Here is a 17,036-nt window from a genome sequence, read left to right as displayed (position 1 = left end):
CCCACTGGCAACCCCCCCACCCACGCGCTGACAGTAAACCCCCACCGGCGGCTCCTCCCCCACTGGGCACCCCCCACATAACTTCACCTGGGCTCCAGGTCCAGGAAAAAGCGCCGGGAATGCAGTCACTGGGCTGCAGCTCACAGCCTGGCCCTCTTGCAGTCAATGCCCCATCCTTCCTAGGAGGAGCTGCGCGCTGCCGCAACAGCTCCCCCTGCAGTCAGCCAGCCCAGCTCCAGCCGCAGCCGCAGTTGCCTGAACTCCGGTAGCTCCTTTTAATTAAAAAATATATAAAAATGTTGTTTAGCTGCGCAGCAATGGAGCGGTGGCCAGGGGGGCTTTCTAGGTACTCAGTAACCCCCCTGCGTGCGCGTATGCGTAGAGTAGGCACTTCTTCCGCATCCAACCCACTTTCTAGTGAAGTGGGCAGATTGGGGAGAATAATTTCCCGGAGATCGGCGGTCCGTGGGTAGGGGGCGGATCTTAATTACGTGATTCTATAAGAATTGCGTCATTTGGCCACGCCCCTATTTAAATATGCTGTATTTGCGGCAATTTACCACGAGGGAATGGAGCTTAATGATGCGAAAAGTCCGTCCCTGTCCCCATCACTGGCCACCTGCTTCTCCAAGGGAGGAGATACAAAAAGTAGGGAAGTACGGGTTACACACACAAGTACACCTAGTGCATCAATGAGATTTCATTAAGATACATATTATTTATTTATTGAATTCTACATAATTATAATTTTTTATTGCTGCTTATCACGGAAATAAGAAATTGAAGATCGCCCACATGTAATAAAAAACACACATAGAGACAGGGCTCGTCCAAGTGATGTGGTAGAAGTGAGATGACCACTAATACAATCACTTCACTTCTTCTGCCAGGCTCACTACTGTACATGTGACATCTGTTACTGTTATTTGAAAGTCTGCAATTAAGCAGACCCTATTCTGATAAAAAATGGGGGATTGCCGCAGATATCGGTCACCCGTAGATACATCCAGAGGATACTTAATTTTTGTGGGTACCCCCTGAAAACACCCCCAAAATGTTAATGATAAATAGGGTGCTAAATGAGATAAAAGGTTGGAAAGGGCTTATTACACTGTTTTGCTGATTGCATCAAACCTTATCTTGCTTACAATTTTGTTTTACGGGGTCTCATCCCTGTATCTGTTATAGGAGGTAGTTTGCACTTTGCAGCTGTGTTTTAGCTTTAAAATGCATTTGTAGGTGCACTGTAATAAATGCAATAAATACTGTATTTTCAAGAACAGAACAGTAACATGTACATAATAAAATCACTGCTAATTCCCTCTCATTCTCATGACATATTATAGACAAACCAAGCAGTATATTAAGACTAAAAATAGTAGAACAATAAAGGAGTTGCTCCTGATCCACAGTAAGACTTTGATGTGATAATTTTACCGTTATCACCCAGTACATTATCAACCACCATCCTGCATAACTGGGAAAATGCTGATTTACTGAGACCTTTCTAAATACAGATATGGGGGCATCCAGCATGAAATGTGTTTGTTGGACAAGTAAGTAAGCAAGCCTTACTGGTAAACCGTTTGCAATTTGTAAATTACACTTTTTATGTCTGTTTTTTTGTTTTGCTGACAATTTAAGATTTTATCTTATTTTATCATGTTCCTCTTTTTTTTTTTTACCAAGTTCAGCAAATGAAACGTCAGTATATGAGAACCCACATTCTACTGTAACATATTGCCACTTTTACATATCTTACATGTAATGCAAGAACAAAATAATTTGGGTCTATATCGAACTAAGGCCCTCATTCAGAGCCACTCGCTAGCGGCAGTACGCTCGTTCCGAGCGATGTTCGCACATCTGCGCATGCGTACGGATCGTTATACGCATGCGCGAATCAGTCAGTGCGACCGAAATTCATGTGCTCGCAATATAGCGAATGCCTGCTATTTTGAGTGACAGAATGAGGCGTATGTGGGTGGTAACAGGGGAAGGTGCTTGAAAACGGGGAGTGGAGATCAGAACGCAGGCGTGCTTAAAGGTCAAAACGGGCGTTTTATGGGTGTGCATAATTAATACTGCAGCGTCATTGACCACGTCACTGGGTTATTTTATAGCCAGAACTGCTCGCAAGATTGTGGTAGCAAAATCCAACCACAAGAATAGCGAGCAGTTCATACGCTGGTCGATGTACTCGATTAATCTAATAAATAGCGGACATGACGTATGGTGCGAGCGGCCAGGGGGCGTTTTTTAACAAATAAACGAGCGTATGTTTTGCTCGCTCATTCAGACTTAGAGGTGTGAACAGACTGCAATTTGCGAACGGATCATTTGAATAGCCACCCCTTGTTTTTGAACGAACGTCCGCAAATAGCGAACGGCTCTGAATCAGGCCCTAAGGCCCTGATTCAGAGCCGGACGCTCTGACCAGAGCGCTCGCTCTGAATCAGGGCCCACCTCCATAATTATGGAGCGTCCTCCTGGACGCTCGTATAGCTGTGGGTCACCACCCACAGCCTATACGAGCGTGCAGGATGGTCGCGATGGTCTTGACCATCGCCACTGCGAGCCGGAGCCTGCGGTTGAGTTTCTCAACCGTAAGGCCCGGAGTGATTTTGGCTCTATCAGAGCCAAGATCACTCCCACTGACATCACTAGTGATGTCAGTGGGGCCGGCTTCAGACGGTAGGCGTTCCCTTGGGAACGCCTCCGTCTGGCAGGCACGCCCCCGGCACGCCCACCAAAGGGGGCGTGCTGTCAATCAACATCGACAGCACGCCCCCTTTGATCAGACACAACGAGCGAAGGAAAGTCCTTCGCTCGTCGCATCTCGCGCATGCGCACGACGGAGCTCCCTCCGTCGTGCGCATGCGCAGTGCACACCATCGACCCACTTGCGAGCGGACAGCTGCTCGCGAGTGGGTCTGAATCAGGCCCTAAATCTTATGCTGGGCATACACCATATGGTGCATACACACGGTCATATTTGTCAGATGAACGATTTGACCAATGATTTGAACGATTTGAACTATGAACGATTTTTTACTGCATTAAAATGGATAGCATTGTCCAAATCTGACTGCAAACACATCAGATGTCAGATATCGTTATCTGACAAGCGGGAACGCGCATCGTTCATATGACAAACATGTCAGATATGTCAGATTTTCCTTCAGATATGAACGATTGAACGATTTTTAAAATCGTTATCGTTCAGAGCTGAAGAAAAATCTGACCGTGTGTATGCACCAATACAGTTATCTGTCAGACATCTGTCCAATCTAGCTGGTTGGAATGAAAATCTGGTAATGTATGGAAACGAATGACAATCACCCATTTGCTCACAAACACTGGAAAACAGATAAAAATGGTTGTTCAGACAAATCGGTTAAAGCAAACAAATTTAAACAATTTTACCAGTGTTTGGCACCATATGGTCGATTGACATTTGTTCCTATACATTACCAGCTTTTCATTCCAATCAATGAGATTGGACAGATGTGTGACAGATAATTGTATAATGCAGAGATTCCCAAACTCAGGCCTCAGGCACCCTAACAGTCCAGGTTTTAAGGATTTCCATGCTTGACTACAGGTGATTTAATTAGTACCTAGTTGATTTGATTTAATCACCTATTTAACCATAGATATCTCTAAAACCTGAACTGTTGGGATGGTAGTTGTTCCCAGCGCTTACCTTATAGCTTATAATATTAAAATAATCACCCAAGAACTATATAGTAAAATAAAGGGTATTTTATTCATTATAAGTAAATAGAGTCAATTGACATAGAGGTAAGTATGATATATTATATATATCTCTACTATATCAGACTTGCCTACCTTTAGGCTGTCCCTTCCAGGAGGGGACAGCCTGGACGACACTCTTTTCACAGCAGGTGGGCGGAGCAGGGGGCGTGGCGGCTCAACACGTCATCGTGGCCCCGCCCCCCGCTGTTCAGAGCCCATAATACAGGCACTGTACTGCGGGGGGCGGGGCTTCGATGACGCGATTTAACGCGAATCGCGTCATCTGATCCCCCCGGGCTGCATACTAAGTGGCCGGCAACGAGGGGTGCGGGATGGCTGCGGCTGGTTCCGGGACACTTGCCTTGCCTTCCAGGTGGTCGGGAGCGGCACCCGATTTTCGGGAGGCTCCCGACCAAATCGGGAGGGTAGGCAAGTATGTACTATATGCTAATAACACCTAATACCGGTATATAGGACAAAAAGATATAAAGATATTCTTCCTGACATAATGTCACAAGATACATCAAAATGCCACACAGAAAGTCACATACAACATATATACAGTATAGTTGTAATCCGGGTTCGATATCATGCAGCTATAAAATCCAAGTGGACAAGCATGTCAGTCTCTTTCATATTGGTAAATCTATGCTCTGTTATATGTAAGCGTGCCCAGCGGTGATACGCCCAAGGCATTTTACTCACCCCGTTGTATCCACACAAAGTTAGCTTCTGAGGTAGCATACTACAGTAAATACCTTAAGAAGGCTACGTGTCCCGCCTCCTTCACCTGGCTGGTTCTTGTGTCTCTGTCCCGGATTCCGTGGGAATATTATTCTTTTATCACGCTGTTGTGAGGTTGTGCCGCAGGCTGTAAGCTATAAGGCAAGCACTGGGAACAACTACCATATACAGCATTTTTGAGGGGTGTGTGGTGTCCACATCCCTCCCCCCATTACTGCAGCAGCTACCTAAAATATAGCTTCATAGTGTGCACTGGAACTAGCGCAGTTTCTCATTTCTTATTACACAGACTGAACTGTTGGGGTGCCTTGAGGACCGCGTTTGGTAACCTCTGATATAGTGTATGCCCAGCATAAACATTCATTTTGTCACAAGGGAATGTTCATAGTGAAAGTATAGACTAACAAATACATCAACCTTTTCATTCTCAGATTTCCCATAGACTGATGGACCTACTTCCACTGGTGCTGGTCGTATTACATTATCAAATGTTCCAACAAAGGGGAGAGGCTCAAGAGTGACGTATGCAGATAAGTCAAACTTTAATATGTAGATCATCAGCTGTTTGGTCAGACTCACAAGCTAATTGTAAAGCTATACGTTGAAGTCACTTTATCACCCATCCATCGCCCACACCCTACAAGGATCTTTTACCATGGCTGCAGCAACCCCTAGTATCCTGGAGAGTATTTTCTTAAAGAGATCACAGCAGAAACGTAAGACATCACCTCTAAACTACAAGAAGAGGCTGTTTGTGCTTACTGAGAACAAGATCACGTACTACGAATATGACTTTGATAGAGGGGTAAGAATTATATTTTCCTTATTTATGACTGCAGAAATCAGGCTTATTGATGTGTAGATTTTGCTAGCTGTTGTTTAATGGTAACCTTATTTGACTAAAGGTTCATGCAATACACAAAGCTGTATCCTGATAGTATTAAATGGAAAGAAAAGAGACATAAATAAAGAGAGGCTTAAATATGTATTATATAGAATTTTATTGGGTCTTAAGTCAGAAAGGTTTTTTCTTTACGTTACCTATTTTGTATAGCAGACATAACAGTACTGTATCTTATTTTAGTGGCAGAATTTTGATTGCAGCTTTGCTCCATTTGGTCACTGTGTCCCCCCGTCACAGCTCCTTGGCCTAAGTCTTTAGTATGCACCATCAGTATAAAAGAAAATCATGTTGTATCAGTAGTTAAAAGCAATGACAAAGATTATAATGATGGCAACTCTAGAGGTGTGATCAGCCGAAATGTGGTGACAAATACAAAAGTAGCAATATATATAACTGGTGGTCTGTGTTCAGCGTTGTCATCTGATGCCGTAATACCTATTCTATTCCTGCTGCTATTTACCATTAACCGCTTAAAAGGGTTGACCTTTGACCAGCGATGGTTAGCAACCATTGATGGATATTGCTGATGGTTGTTGGTTTTTATCTTCGATCGGAGAGGTACAATGTGCACATCTGTGGCAAAGATATGACAGTGGTTACTTTCTCTTTTGCTCATGCGGCTGATGATATTCTGGTAGTTAGAAACCATTGACAGCAGAACATTTGATGGACAAAAAAAGTGGTAATACAACTGCATTGTTGGTTGCTCATCCCCCATTGCCATATGGGGCTACTGCTATGCTACTAGGGTCTACTCCTGAACTCTCTGTCTACCAGTTTTCAGTATCTGACTGGGGCATGAAACATAGATTTTGACGGCTGGCCCATCTAGTCTGGCCTTTTCATGTATTCTTTTGGAAACTTCAACCCTATTTGCTCCTTACGTCTCTCTTAAGGATATTCTTATGCCTATCCCAAGCGTGTTTAAATTGTTCCACCATTTTAGCTTCAACCACATCTGATGGGAGGCTATTTCACTTAGCCACTACCCTTTCCTCAAATTTCCTCTGAGCCTCCAGTCTCAGTGCATGTCCTCGTGTTCTTGTACATCTCTTCCTTTGAAGAATGCTTCCCTCCTATCCCTTGTTAAAACCCTTCATGTATTTGAAAGTTTCTATCATGTCCCCCCTTTCCCTTCTCTGTTCCAAACTATACATTTTAAGATCGTTTAGTCTTTCTGGGTAAGTTCTGTGTTGTAAGCCATGCACCATTTTAGTTGCCCTTCTTTGTACCGTCTCTCATGTGTCTATATCCTTCTGGAGATATGGTCTCCAAAACTGAACACAGTATTCTAGATGAGACCGTACCAAAGACCTATACAGTGGCATTATCACTTATTTTTTCCTGCTACTGATTCCTCTCCCTAAGCAACCAAACATCTGACTTGCCTTCCTCAATGCTTTGGTGCATTGCTTGCCTGCCTTCAAGTCATTTGAAATGGTGACTCCTCAATCCTTTTCCTCCTCTGTATTTTTCATTATAGTGTCCGTGATACTATATTTAGCCTTTAGGTTATTGAGACCCAAGTGCATGATTTTGCATGTTTTGACATTAAACTGCAGTTGCCATGTTCTTGTCTATTCCTCTAGTCTACCCAGATCCACAGTCATTTGTTTTACCCTTCCTGGTGTGTCTACCCTGTTGCATACTTTTGTGTCATCTGCAAAAAGGCATAGTTTCCCTTCAATATTACCCTATTTGCAATATCACCAACATAGATATTAAAAAGCACCGGCCCAAGTACAGATCCCTGGGGTACTCCACTAGTAACCTTTCCCTCCTGTGAATACATTTACTACAACTCTCTGTTTCCTATCCTGCAACCAAGATCTTATTCATTCAACAGTCATAGAATCCAATCCCAAGCTTTCCAGTTTGGTTATCATTCTGCGATGCGGGACAGTGTCAAAAGCCTTACTAAAGTCTAGATAAGCTACATCTTGATCTATTACTTTTGTCACCCAGTCAAAAAAGTCAATGAGATTTGTTTGTCATGATCTTCCCTGAGTAAATTCATGCTGTTTGGGATCTTGTAATTTGTTGGATTTGAGACATTCCACCACTCTTTCTTTTAATAGTGTTTCCATTATTTTTCCCACTACTAATGTAAGGCTTACTGGACACCAGAGGAATGCAGTCATAGGGGCCTACTAAGGAATTTGACCACTCACCGAAAGGGGTGTGGCTAACCACCAGAGAGGAGTGGCCAGCCATTATAGTAGCGTCATAGTATACTATATAAACAAAAAGTGGACAAATGACAAACAGTTAGGGTCTGATTCTGAGTCGCACGCGATACCGATGTGCATGTAGTTGAGTGATTATTTGCTACTGCACATGCATGAAAAATTCAGAAAACCCATACGGCGCATGCGTAACCCTGAGTGTACTCCCAAAGGTGCTACTTCAATCTGGACAAATTTCTTAATTTAAAAGTCAAAATGTTTTAGAAGCCTAAAGGGGACACTGAGTGCCCTATTCATCATCACTTAATTTATACAAAAGCAGGTGAAAATAATTATTTTCACCTACTTTTGTATAAATTAAGTGTCGGGGCCATTTATTATAAGGTAACGCAGAAGGACCACAGCACCAGTCTGCTCGAAGAGCAGCAGACACAGCCTCACTCACAATGAATGAATTACTCCCATAAGACTGCCCTGCTGATGATCTCCAGGGGTCAGAGGAGAATGTAATGGGCTCCTCCAATCAGATCTCAGCACATCCTCAGCACAACCTCTCTGCAGAGCCTCATGGGATTTATTTCCCAGTAGTGCAGTGCCCCGATCCTCATTACCCACCTACCGCCTGTATCTGCCGGCCAGGTCAGTCAGACAGTATACAAACAGCCTTTGTGCTTGCTCATCTGTCACTAAGTGGGTTTCCTGCAGTAGCCTGGGCTGAGCTCCTCCCACTGCTGACGTCACCGTTGATTCTGGTAAATGGATCAGTGATGATGGAGCCCGCAGCATTGCAGGGTTGTTGCTAGATCCAAGTAGGAGAAAGGACCTCTGACATCACAACCATGTGACCGCTACGGCAGGGCTGGTCTGCTGCCAGTGTTACTATACAAGTGGGAATGGAGGCAGGGCTGTCTTAACAGCAGTGTGGGCCCTGGGCAAACTAATGCACTGGGGCCCCTACCCACCTATTGTGTCCCCAGTAGTACGTCCCTTATATAGTGCCCCCAGTAGTGCTCCTCCCAATGCAGTTTCCCCAGTAGTGGTAGCCACTATGCAATGCCCCTTATATAGTGCCCCCAGCAGTAGACCCCCATGCAGTGTCCCCAATAGTAGTACACCTTATGCAGTGCCCTGTAAAGTGGTCCCAGTTGTAGTCCCCCCCCTCACTATGCTGTACCCCCAGTAGTGCCCTTTATATAGAGCCCCCAGTTGTAGTCTCCCGATGCAGAGCCCCCAGTGGTAGTCCCCCCCATGCAGTGCCCCTAGTAGTTTTCCTCCCCCCTCCTTGTGGTGCCCCTAGTAGTTGTGGCCCCCAGTAGTAGTCCCCCCCCTTGTAGTGGTCCACCCCCCCAGTAGACAAAAGATAAACACTTACCTGAACCCCCGCAGCCGCCATGCGCTCCTCCGTCCGGGCCGGGCTGCTCTGCATTACGGGAGAGACGTTATGACGTCTCTCCCATTACCCTCTGCGGGAGCCTGAAGATGCAGTGGGAGCAGCAGCTGCTAAAACAAACACACAGCTGCCGGCGCCAGCGGCTGTGTTTGTCACTGTGTAGTGCTGACCGAACTCCGCCCGGTCAGCGCTACACACACGGTGCAGCTGTATCACAGAGACATAGACTGCCCGCGGCTGCGTACCAGAGGAAGGGGGGGGGTTACAACTACTAGCACAGACTAGTGCTTTAAAAAAATAAATACAAATAAATGAGTAACAGGCAGTGGCTGCAGGGGGCTAGAGGGCCCCTTGAAGCTTTGGGCCCTTGGGCAAGTGCCCTAAAAGCCCAATGGAAGAGACGGCCCTGAATGGAGGGGGAATATAAACCTGTGGCAAGCGAAGCGAGCCACGGTGCCCGAAGCTTGGCGAGCAAATTGAGCCTGCAATGGGACACTTTTGGCCCCCGTTCTGTACCTTGCCTCTGCCCCTTTTGCCGCCGGTCACGTGGTTGTAAAGTCAGAGGTCTTTACAGCACCTTGTATTAGACTTAACCCAGCACAGCATGCAGCCCCTGCTGCAAGCAGCTGCTGTGTGCAGCCTGCTATAGTGAACCTCAATGTAGTGAGTTGGTGGTTTGTGCTAGACCCCGCCCTCCTGCGATAGAAGGCATGGCTATGAATCATCCAGGCCCACTGAGGAATTCCCGGCAGCCCAGTCCAAGCCTGCCAGTTTTACCCTGCTGATATCGGGCTGGCTGGCAACTTTTAGCCTGGGGGGCAAATGCATGCAGGCGGCCCTGGCAGAGGAGTAGTGTATAGCCAGGGTGCCCGAAGAACGTTCATGCTACGGCGCTTCCCTCCCCCCCATCAAGTGTTCCAGGGAAGAGGCGGGGCCATATGGGATTAATGTAAAGTAAAAATAAAGATTAGGGGCGGCCCCCTGACATAGTGCCCATATGCAGTGCCCCCCCGTGCCCCAGGAGAGGACCCCCTTTATGCAGGCCTCCACTAGTGCCCCCAGTAGTGAAGCCCCTATGCAGTGCCCCTTATACAGTGCCCCCAGTAGTGGTCCCCCCTGTGCAGTGCCCCTTGTTGTAAGCCCCTTATATAGTGCCCCCAGTAGTGGTCCCCCCTGTGCAGTACCCCTTTTGCCCCCAGTATTAAGCCCCTTATATAGTGCCCCCAGTAGCAGTCCACCCCCCCATGCAGTGCCCCCAATAGTGGTAACCCTTATGCAGTGCCCCTTAAATAGTGGTCCCAGTTGTAGTCTCCCCCCTATGCAGTACCTCTAGTATTGCCCTTTATATACAGCCCCCAGCAGAGAGCCCCCAGCAGTGGTCCCTCGATGCAGTGCCCCCAGTGGTAGTCCCTTCCTCCCTATACAGTGCCCATAGTAGTAGTCCCCTCCCCTTGTGCCCCTAGTAGTAGTCCCCCCCTTGTAGTGCCCCCAGTAGTAGTAGTCCCCCCCTTGTAGGGTCCCAATAGTAGTAGTCCCCCCATTGTAGTGCCCCCAGTAGTAGTAGTCCCCCCCCCCCTTGTAGTGCCCCCAGTAGTAGTGGTCCCCTTGTAGTGCCCCCAGTAGTAGTAGTCCCCTTGTAGTGCCCCCAGTAGTAGTAGTCCCCCCCCTTGTAGTCTTTAAGCATGTTCCACTACCACTGCATTCCCCTGGTGGACCCTTTATACCCCAGTCCAACAATGTTTACTGTAATCATCTATAAATGTCAATAAATTTGTGCAACACATATTATACTTTTTATACAACATTTTGTCAGCAAGGACATATAACAACAGAAAAAAAACACATTATAAAGAAAGCAATACACCAATGGATAAATGAAACGTTTGCACTGTGTCAGCTGTCAGCTATAGTGATAAACAATTTTTGAGCATAATATTGATTAAAATTAGATACAACTTGCTGGGACTGATATATTTCACTGAGTGATTGTGGGACCTTGCCTCCCCTTCAGGGACAGACTAAAGCTCCAGATCAGCCCTGGTATTAATCACTGTGTACGCACTGTAGATGCGCGCACTCACACCGTAGATGCGTGCACTCACGCTGTAGGCAAGCACAACGGGGCCGTGACCTCCCCAGGTTTCAGTCCGGACTGGTGCATCAGGCCATGGGCTCTTCTGGCATTTGCCAGATGGCCAGTCCGGCGCTGCTCTCCTTTACTCTTTGTGATTACTGTCTCAGCTGCTGCACACTACACAGAGTGCTGTGACACATAATAATCATGCAGGGATGCCCAAATAACGCTGGGTACACACTAGACGATATGTCGCCCGATCCAGCCGCATCGGATGACATGTCGGCAACATCGTCTAACGTGTACCTTTAATGTCACTGACGATGCAAGTTCCCGCGCATCGTCAGCGACATCGTCCATCGGACTTTCATACGCAGTGCGCGAATCAGACGCTGTGATCGGGACAGCAATCAGAGGATACGCAGACCCATGGCAGAGTGATTGACAGGAAGTGCCGTTTGTGGGTGGTGACGGGGGGTTGCTCGGGCGAACGCAGGCGTGCCAGTGCACTTCAACGCCGTTGCATGGGCATACATAAATTAGCCACTGCGATACCAGATGCGGCCTGACGCATCATAGCGCACACTGAAGTAAGCGATTCTTGAGTAAGGTCTGGGCTTTATTGTCCGATGTTACCGAATGTTTCTCTATGTTGCCCTAGTATACGGATGTGAGTAAGGGGAAGTGGGCGTCTTTATGTCAGGCTGCCATCGCAATGCGAATGCAAACATTTACATGTCACCGCTGATATTAGCAACTGCGTTTGCGTGCGTATAAGCAGAATAACGATCCATAGTGAATCAGGCCCATGGTGCAGTACCCCTGAGACACCCCTCCCAATGAATAAGAATGTATTTATAAATTTAAATAGGAAAATATGGCCAATAAAGACAATTCATTTATATCTAAAAAGCAGAAAAATTAGTGTAAATTATGTGGGATATATAGTTGTTGTATTGATGGCAATGAACGTGCTGAAGGGACTTTCAATTGTTTTTCTTATATTTTCTTCTGTATGCACACCTAAAATCACGATTGAGATATTTTTATGTCCCCCAAAATTCTCTAGACCATTTATTGCTGATATACACTTGCTGGCAATCATTTTTCCATTATTTATATTATACAAGTCTCCTTACTTTGCCTTCTATGCTGCTATCTTATATTCCACTTTTTGGAGGTTCCTGGGAATCGGTTCGATTACCCGCAGCGCCTGGCCGACAACAGCAGAGTTCCCAGCAGCGTAAACCCGACAGTGCTGGAAATCCCAATCGTGGATAGGTAAGTACTAACTAACTTAACCTAACCCCCTAACCCTCCTTAGGGGTGCCTAACCCTAACCCCCCCCCCCCCCCAAGTCCCCCGGGGGGGTGCCTGACCCTAAGTCCACCCCGGGGGTGCCTAACCCTAACCCTCCCTCCCCCTAGCCTAACCCTAACCGTCCCGGGGGGTGCCTAACCCTAGGTCCCCCCTTGGTGCCCTAAACCTCCCCCTCCCCACGCGGCTGTCCGCTCGCGGCGCCCGGCATCCCTTTGATCGGGATGCCGGGAGCCTGTCTCCCGACGTCGGGGAAATGTCAGGCGTCTACATCTAGACGCCTGGCATTTCATCCCTCACCGGGATATGACAGTCGGAAAGCCGGCTGCCGGTATTAAGGCAGCCGGTTTCCCGATTGTATACCGGTTCCGGATGATTTCCCCTCTCTTTCATGCAGTTCGTATAGGTCGCGCAGTGCAGAGTTAAAGAGCAACATTGCAGTGATGCCTGTGACTTGCCATTTCTATTTGAATCACGGTGATAATGTTGACAGACATTTGGACATGTTCATCATGTTGACAATCACCATGTGAGCATACAGCATTGATGACATGGTCATAATGTCGACAGTGCATTTGTAAGGTATTCCTAAACCTAATCCTAATGGTAATGTCAACATTTGCACTATGGCCCTCATTCAGAGCCACTCACTAGCGGCAGTACGCTCGTTCCGAGCGATGTTCGCACATCTGCGCATGCGTACGGTTTTAGTACGCATGCGCGAACCAGTCAGTGCGGCTGAAAATCGTTTGTACGCAATATAGCGAGTGCCTGCTATTTTGAGTGACAGAATGAGGCGTATGTGGTAACAGGGGAAGGTGCTTGAAAACGGGGAGTGGAGATCAGAAATCAGGCGTGCTTAAAGGTCAAAACGGGCGTTTTATGGGTGTGCATAATTAATATAGCAGCGTCACTGACCACGTCACTTGTTTTTTTTTAACTCAGAACTGCTCGCAAAATAGCGGTTGAAAAAACCAACCACAAGAATAGCAAGCAGTTCATATCCTGTTCGATGTACTCGATTAATCTAATAAATAGTGGACATGACGTATGGTGCGAGCGGCCAGGGGGCGTTTTTAACAAATAAACGATTTGCTCGCTCGTTCAGACTTAGAGGTGTGAACAGACTGCAATGTGCGAACGGATCATTTGAATAGCCACCCCTTTGTTTTTGAACGAACGAACGCAAATAGCGAACGGCTCTGAATGAGGGGCTATGTCAGCATGTCATATTTTGACATTTTGTCCATTTCAACATTTTCCACATGTCGACATGATAGAAGACAACATTTTAACCATATCAACATAATAACTGTCAACATTCAGGTGTCGACATTATGAATGTTCACAGTGAACGCCAACATATTGACTGCATATTGTTGATAACACCTGGTCTATTCCCAACACCCTACTGATAAACTAGAGGTTACCACCAGCAATACCATACCCAATTTCAGTAGCTGATTGAGAATGGTGACACATGGACAACCAAAAGTACCAGCATGCTTTAACATCCAGGGCCTGCTGTAGTAAAATTATTGTAAGTAAAGAAAAACACACCTCTTTTTATGCTTTATTACTCACCTATATTCCCAAGGACCATGAACCTGAGCTGTTGGAGACAATATGGTGTAAGACAGGGCTTGACAAATCTAGGAGCCAGGATGAAATTGTAGGAGCCAGACCACCACCCCCCAAAAAAATTACAGGAATGGGTAAGGAGCACAGCTCTGTGTGTTATGCAACTGTTATACACACTATACCATACATGCCTACCATCCCGGTTTTTGCGGGAGGCTCCCAATTTTTCTGGTATCCCCCCGCATCCCTGGAAGGGTAGGCACTTCTCCTGCATTCTGCCCACTTCCTAGTGAAGTAGGGAGAATTTCCGTGGCGATTGCGGGTCCCCGTGTAGGGGGCGGTGCTTAATGATGCAATTATCAGGCCCCGGCCCCGTCACAACTCACTTGCTTCTCCTCCCCGGACATCTCCTGGGGAGGAGAAATTAAAGGTAGGCAACTACCCACCACAGAACGCTTCCCCCATTTTTATCTGCTTCTTTTCCTCGAGTTAGGGAAGTGAAGGACACTTTCCTGCGGTAGCAGCTAGTGGTGCTAAACAAACCCCTTGTAGGAGCGCTGACCGCTATTCCTAATTGACTATACACTATACTAGTCCACAAAATGGTCAGTTGAATGGATACAGTAAAACGGAGGTCCCCTCACTGCTCTGCACAGCTCCCCTGCTCCACCCTCCAGTAATAACAGACCACATTTCACATAAAACAATGGTGCCAGAAAGTACAATTCCCCTCCCCTCATGGTCACACCACTATCCCTCTGAAGCCGCTCCACAATCCCTGGCCACGCATAGACCCTACTATCGGAGAGCTCTATGCAGATAGGATGACAGTAGACAGCCGGGGACGTACAGGAGTATTAGCATAGACTGGGACAGACAGCAGGAATCAGAGCAGGCCAGGATGGAGAGGAGTTATCAGCGCAGGCCGGGACGGATACAGACACAGCAGTCACCGCCGGTGACACTCAGCACATGCACTCCTGTGCATAATATGAACACCGCAATACTATAGGCACAAATCTCCGCCAGAGCTGATGAGGATCTGCTTCCTCTCTCACTGCAAAATCTGGTAGCCAGGCAGCAAAATCTGGTAGCCATGGTGACATGGCCCTTGGATTTGTCGAGCCCTGGTGTAAGATGTCCTATCTTAATGATTCATCTTAATCAATATTACATGCGTGTGCACTGTTGCTCTGGCTCGACTCCATTTCCGGGAACACCAAGGAGTAAATTTACTAAGATTCGAGTTTGGTTGAGTTAGCAATCTCTGGAGAGTTTGGGCATTTTTATCCACTCACAAATTTACTAATGTAAAACTCGGGAGAGAGATCTCCTTTGCTACGGAAAATACTGGAGTTAGAAAACTCTCTTCACTTCACCATCGGCTAAACTCGAGTAACTTTTCACTGGCTCCGGCTGCTAACAGTTCCCACGTTGGCTGGTCAGTGAGTCAGGAGCTGGAGCCAATCTACAGTTAGCGGCCACTGATTGGATGCCAGCTCCTGACAGTTCACACTGATCAGTCAAGAGCCGGGTAGCGGTGTATGTAGTCACACACATACACCGCTAATGTAAGTATATGGATTGGGTGACGGGTTTTTTTTTCCCCAAGACCCCTGGAGAGCAGCGCGAGGATGGAGGTGAGTATAAGATCTTTTATTCAGGTGCTCCAAATGGGTTCTACGGGGATGAGTGGACGTGAACATCTGGCAGCAGGTAAGTATGTGTGAGGTAGGACCTTTTTATTTTACAGTGGAGGTACGGGTGCCAGCCACCTGCTGGCACTTGTAATTCCACAAGTGCAAAAGGGCAGGCATGCTGGCAGGCGAGCTCAGGGAGGATAGAAACCTCCCATTTCAACTATTTACCACATTATTACCCCCGTACCCACAGCCCTGCGGTGCGGGAAAGAGCCCCGGGCTTCAGCCCAAGCCTGAGGTTTTGGGGGACCCCTTCTTGGGGATGTCCCTACCTCCCCTGAAATCCCCGGCTTGGGCTGACCGGCTTGGGGTGTTAATGCTTTGGCCCTGGAGACTCCGTGATATGGTCTCCTTGGCTGTGGCATTACACCTCGGTCGGTTTGGGTCCGGTGCTGGTTTTAAATATAGGGGGACTCCTACACATTTTTTTCCCCTATATTTAAAACCAGGACTGGCCTTGCAGCCAGGTGCTGGTTCCTAAACTACAGTGGAACCCTACACGTTTTGTTCCCTGTAATTTTTGGAACCAGGACTGGCTGTGCAGTCCGGGGCTGGTTATGCTTTTGGGGGGAGACCCTACGTAATTTTTTTTCTACATTTAACCAGTTTTTTACAGCTGCAACACACAAGCAGCCTTCACTTATCTCACTGATATGTGCAGGCTGCTTGTTTGGGAGAGTTTTGCGGAGAGAAAACACTGTAATCTCGGGTGAGTAATCTCCTTCAAAATTTGCTACTCGGGGGAGATATCTCGATCTACTTCACCATCGGCCATCTCACTCTCAGCTAAACTCACTTCTGTGTAAATTTGTGAGTTTCAGGAGCCTCAAATCACCAGAGTTTCGGCGATGCTAATCGAGTTGAAAAAAAAAAACCTCGATCAGACTCGAATCTTAGTAAATTTACCCCCTAGTGCTCGGACACTATGCTGACTTGGAACAACATATCATCCGGATTGACTACTGTGTATGCACTCTGCATGCTCCCGCGCACCGACATTGGGGACATTCCGTTGGCCATGCATGCATGGCCAATGGAGCGACCCAGCTGCCGACGCCAGGAAGGTGAATGGTGCAGGTGAGCAATATATCGGGCGGTCGATCACCGGATCGTGCAATGTGTACCGACCGTCCAATATATGGTGCCATCGTACCATCAGGCGTCATATTGGCAGGTCGCCTAGTGTGTACCCAACCTAAGAGGCTGAGAGAAAAGATATTATGAGGAAAGGGTGGAAATGCACCACTTTTCCACCATACGGGTGGAAATGCACCACTTTTCCACCATACTAGCCATAAAATATACCCAGTAATACATAAAGTTCTTCAATGACTCCATTGGCCCCACATTTTGCAATGTTACATGCGTTCATTTAAGTAGA

General features: G+C 47.0%; 1 protein-coding gene across 1 annotated transcript in view; it reads left to right on the top strand.

The window, feature by feature from the left end:
* Positions 1–5,096: 5,096 nt before the first annotated feature.
* Positions 5,097–17,036, top strand: part of BTK (Bruton tyrosine kinase) — a 172,239-nt gene continuing 160,299 nt past the window's right edge. Inside the window, exon 1 of the mRNA XM_088466793.1 lies at positions 5,097–5,308. Within this exon, the coding sequence (XP_088322919.1) occupies positions 5,159–5,308 (150 nt within the window). The 5' untranslated portion in view covers positions 5,097–5,158. The remainder of the gene's footprint in view (positions 5,309–17,036) is intronic.

The sequence above is a fragment of the Taudactylus pleione genome, unplaced genomic scaffold (genome assembly GCF_031769625.1).
Source record: "Taudactylus pleione unplaced genomic scaffold, aTauple2 ptg000009l, whole genome shotgun sequence".
In the NCBI taxonomy this organism is placed as follows: Eukaryota; Metazoa; Chordata; class Amphibia; order Anura; family Myobatrachidae; genus Taudactylus; species Taudactylus pleione.
Note: the sequence above shows the minus strand (reverse complement) of the source record. Positions and strands in the feature narration are given on the sequence as shown.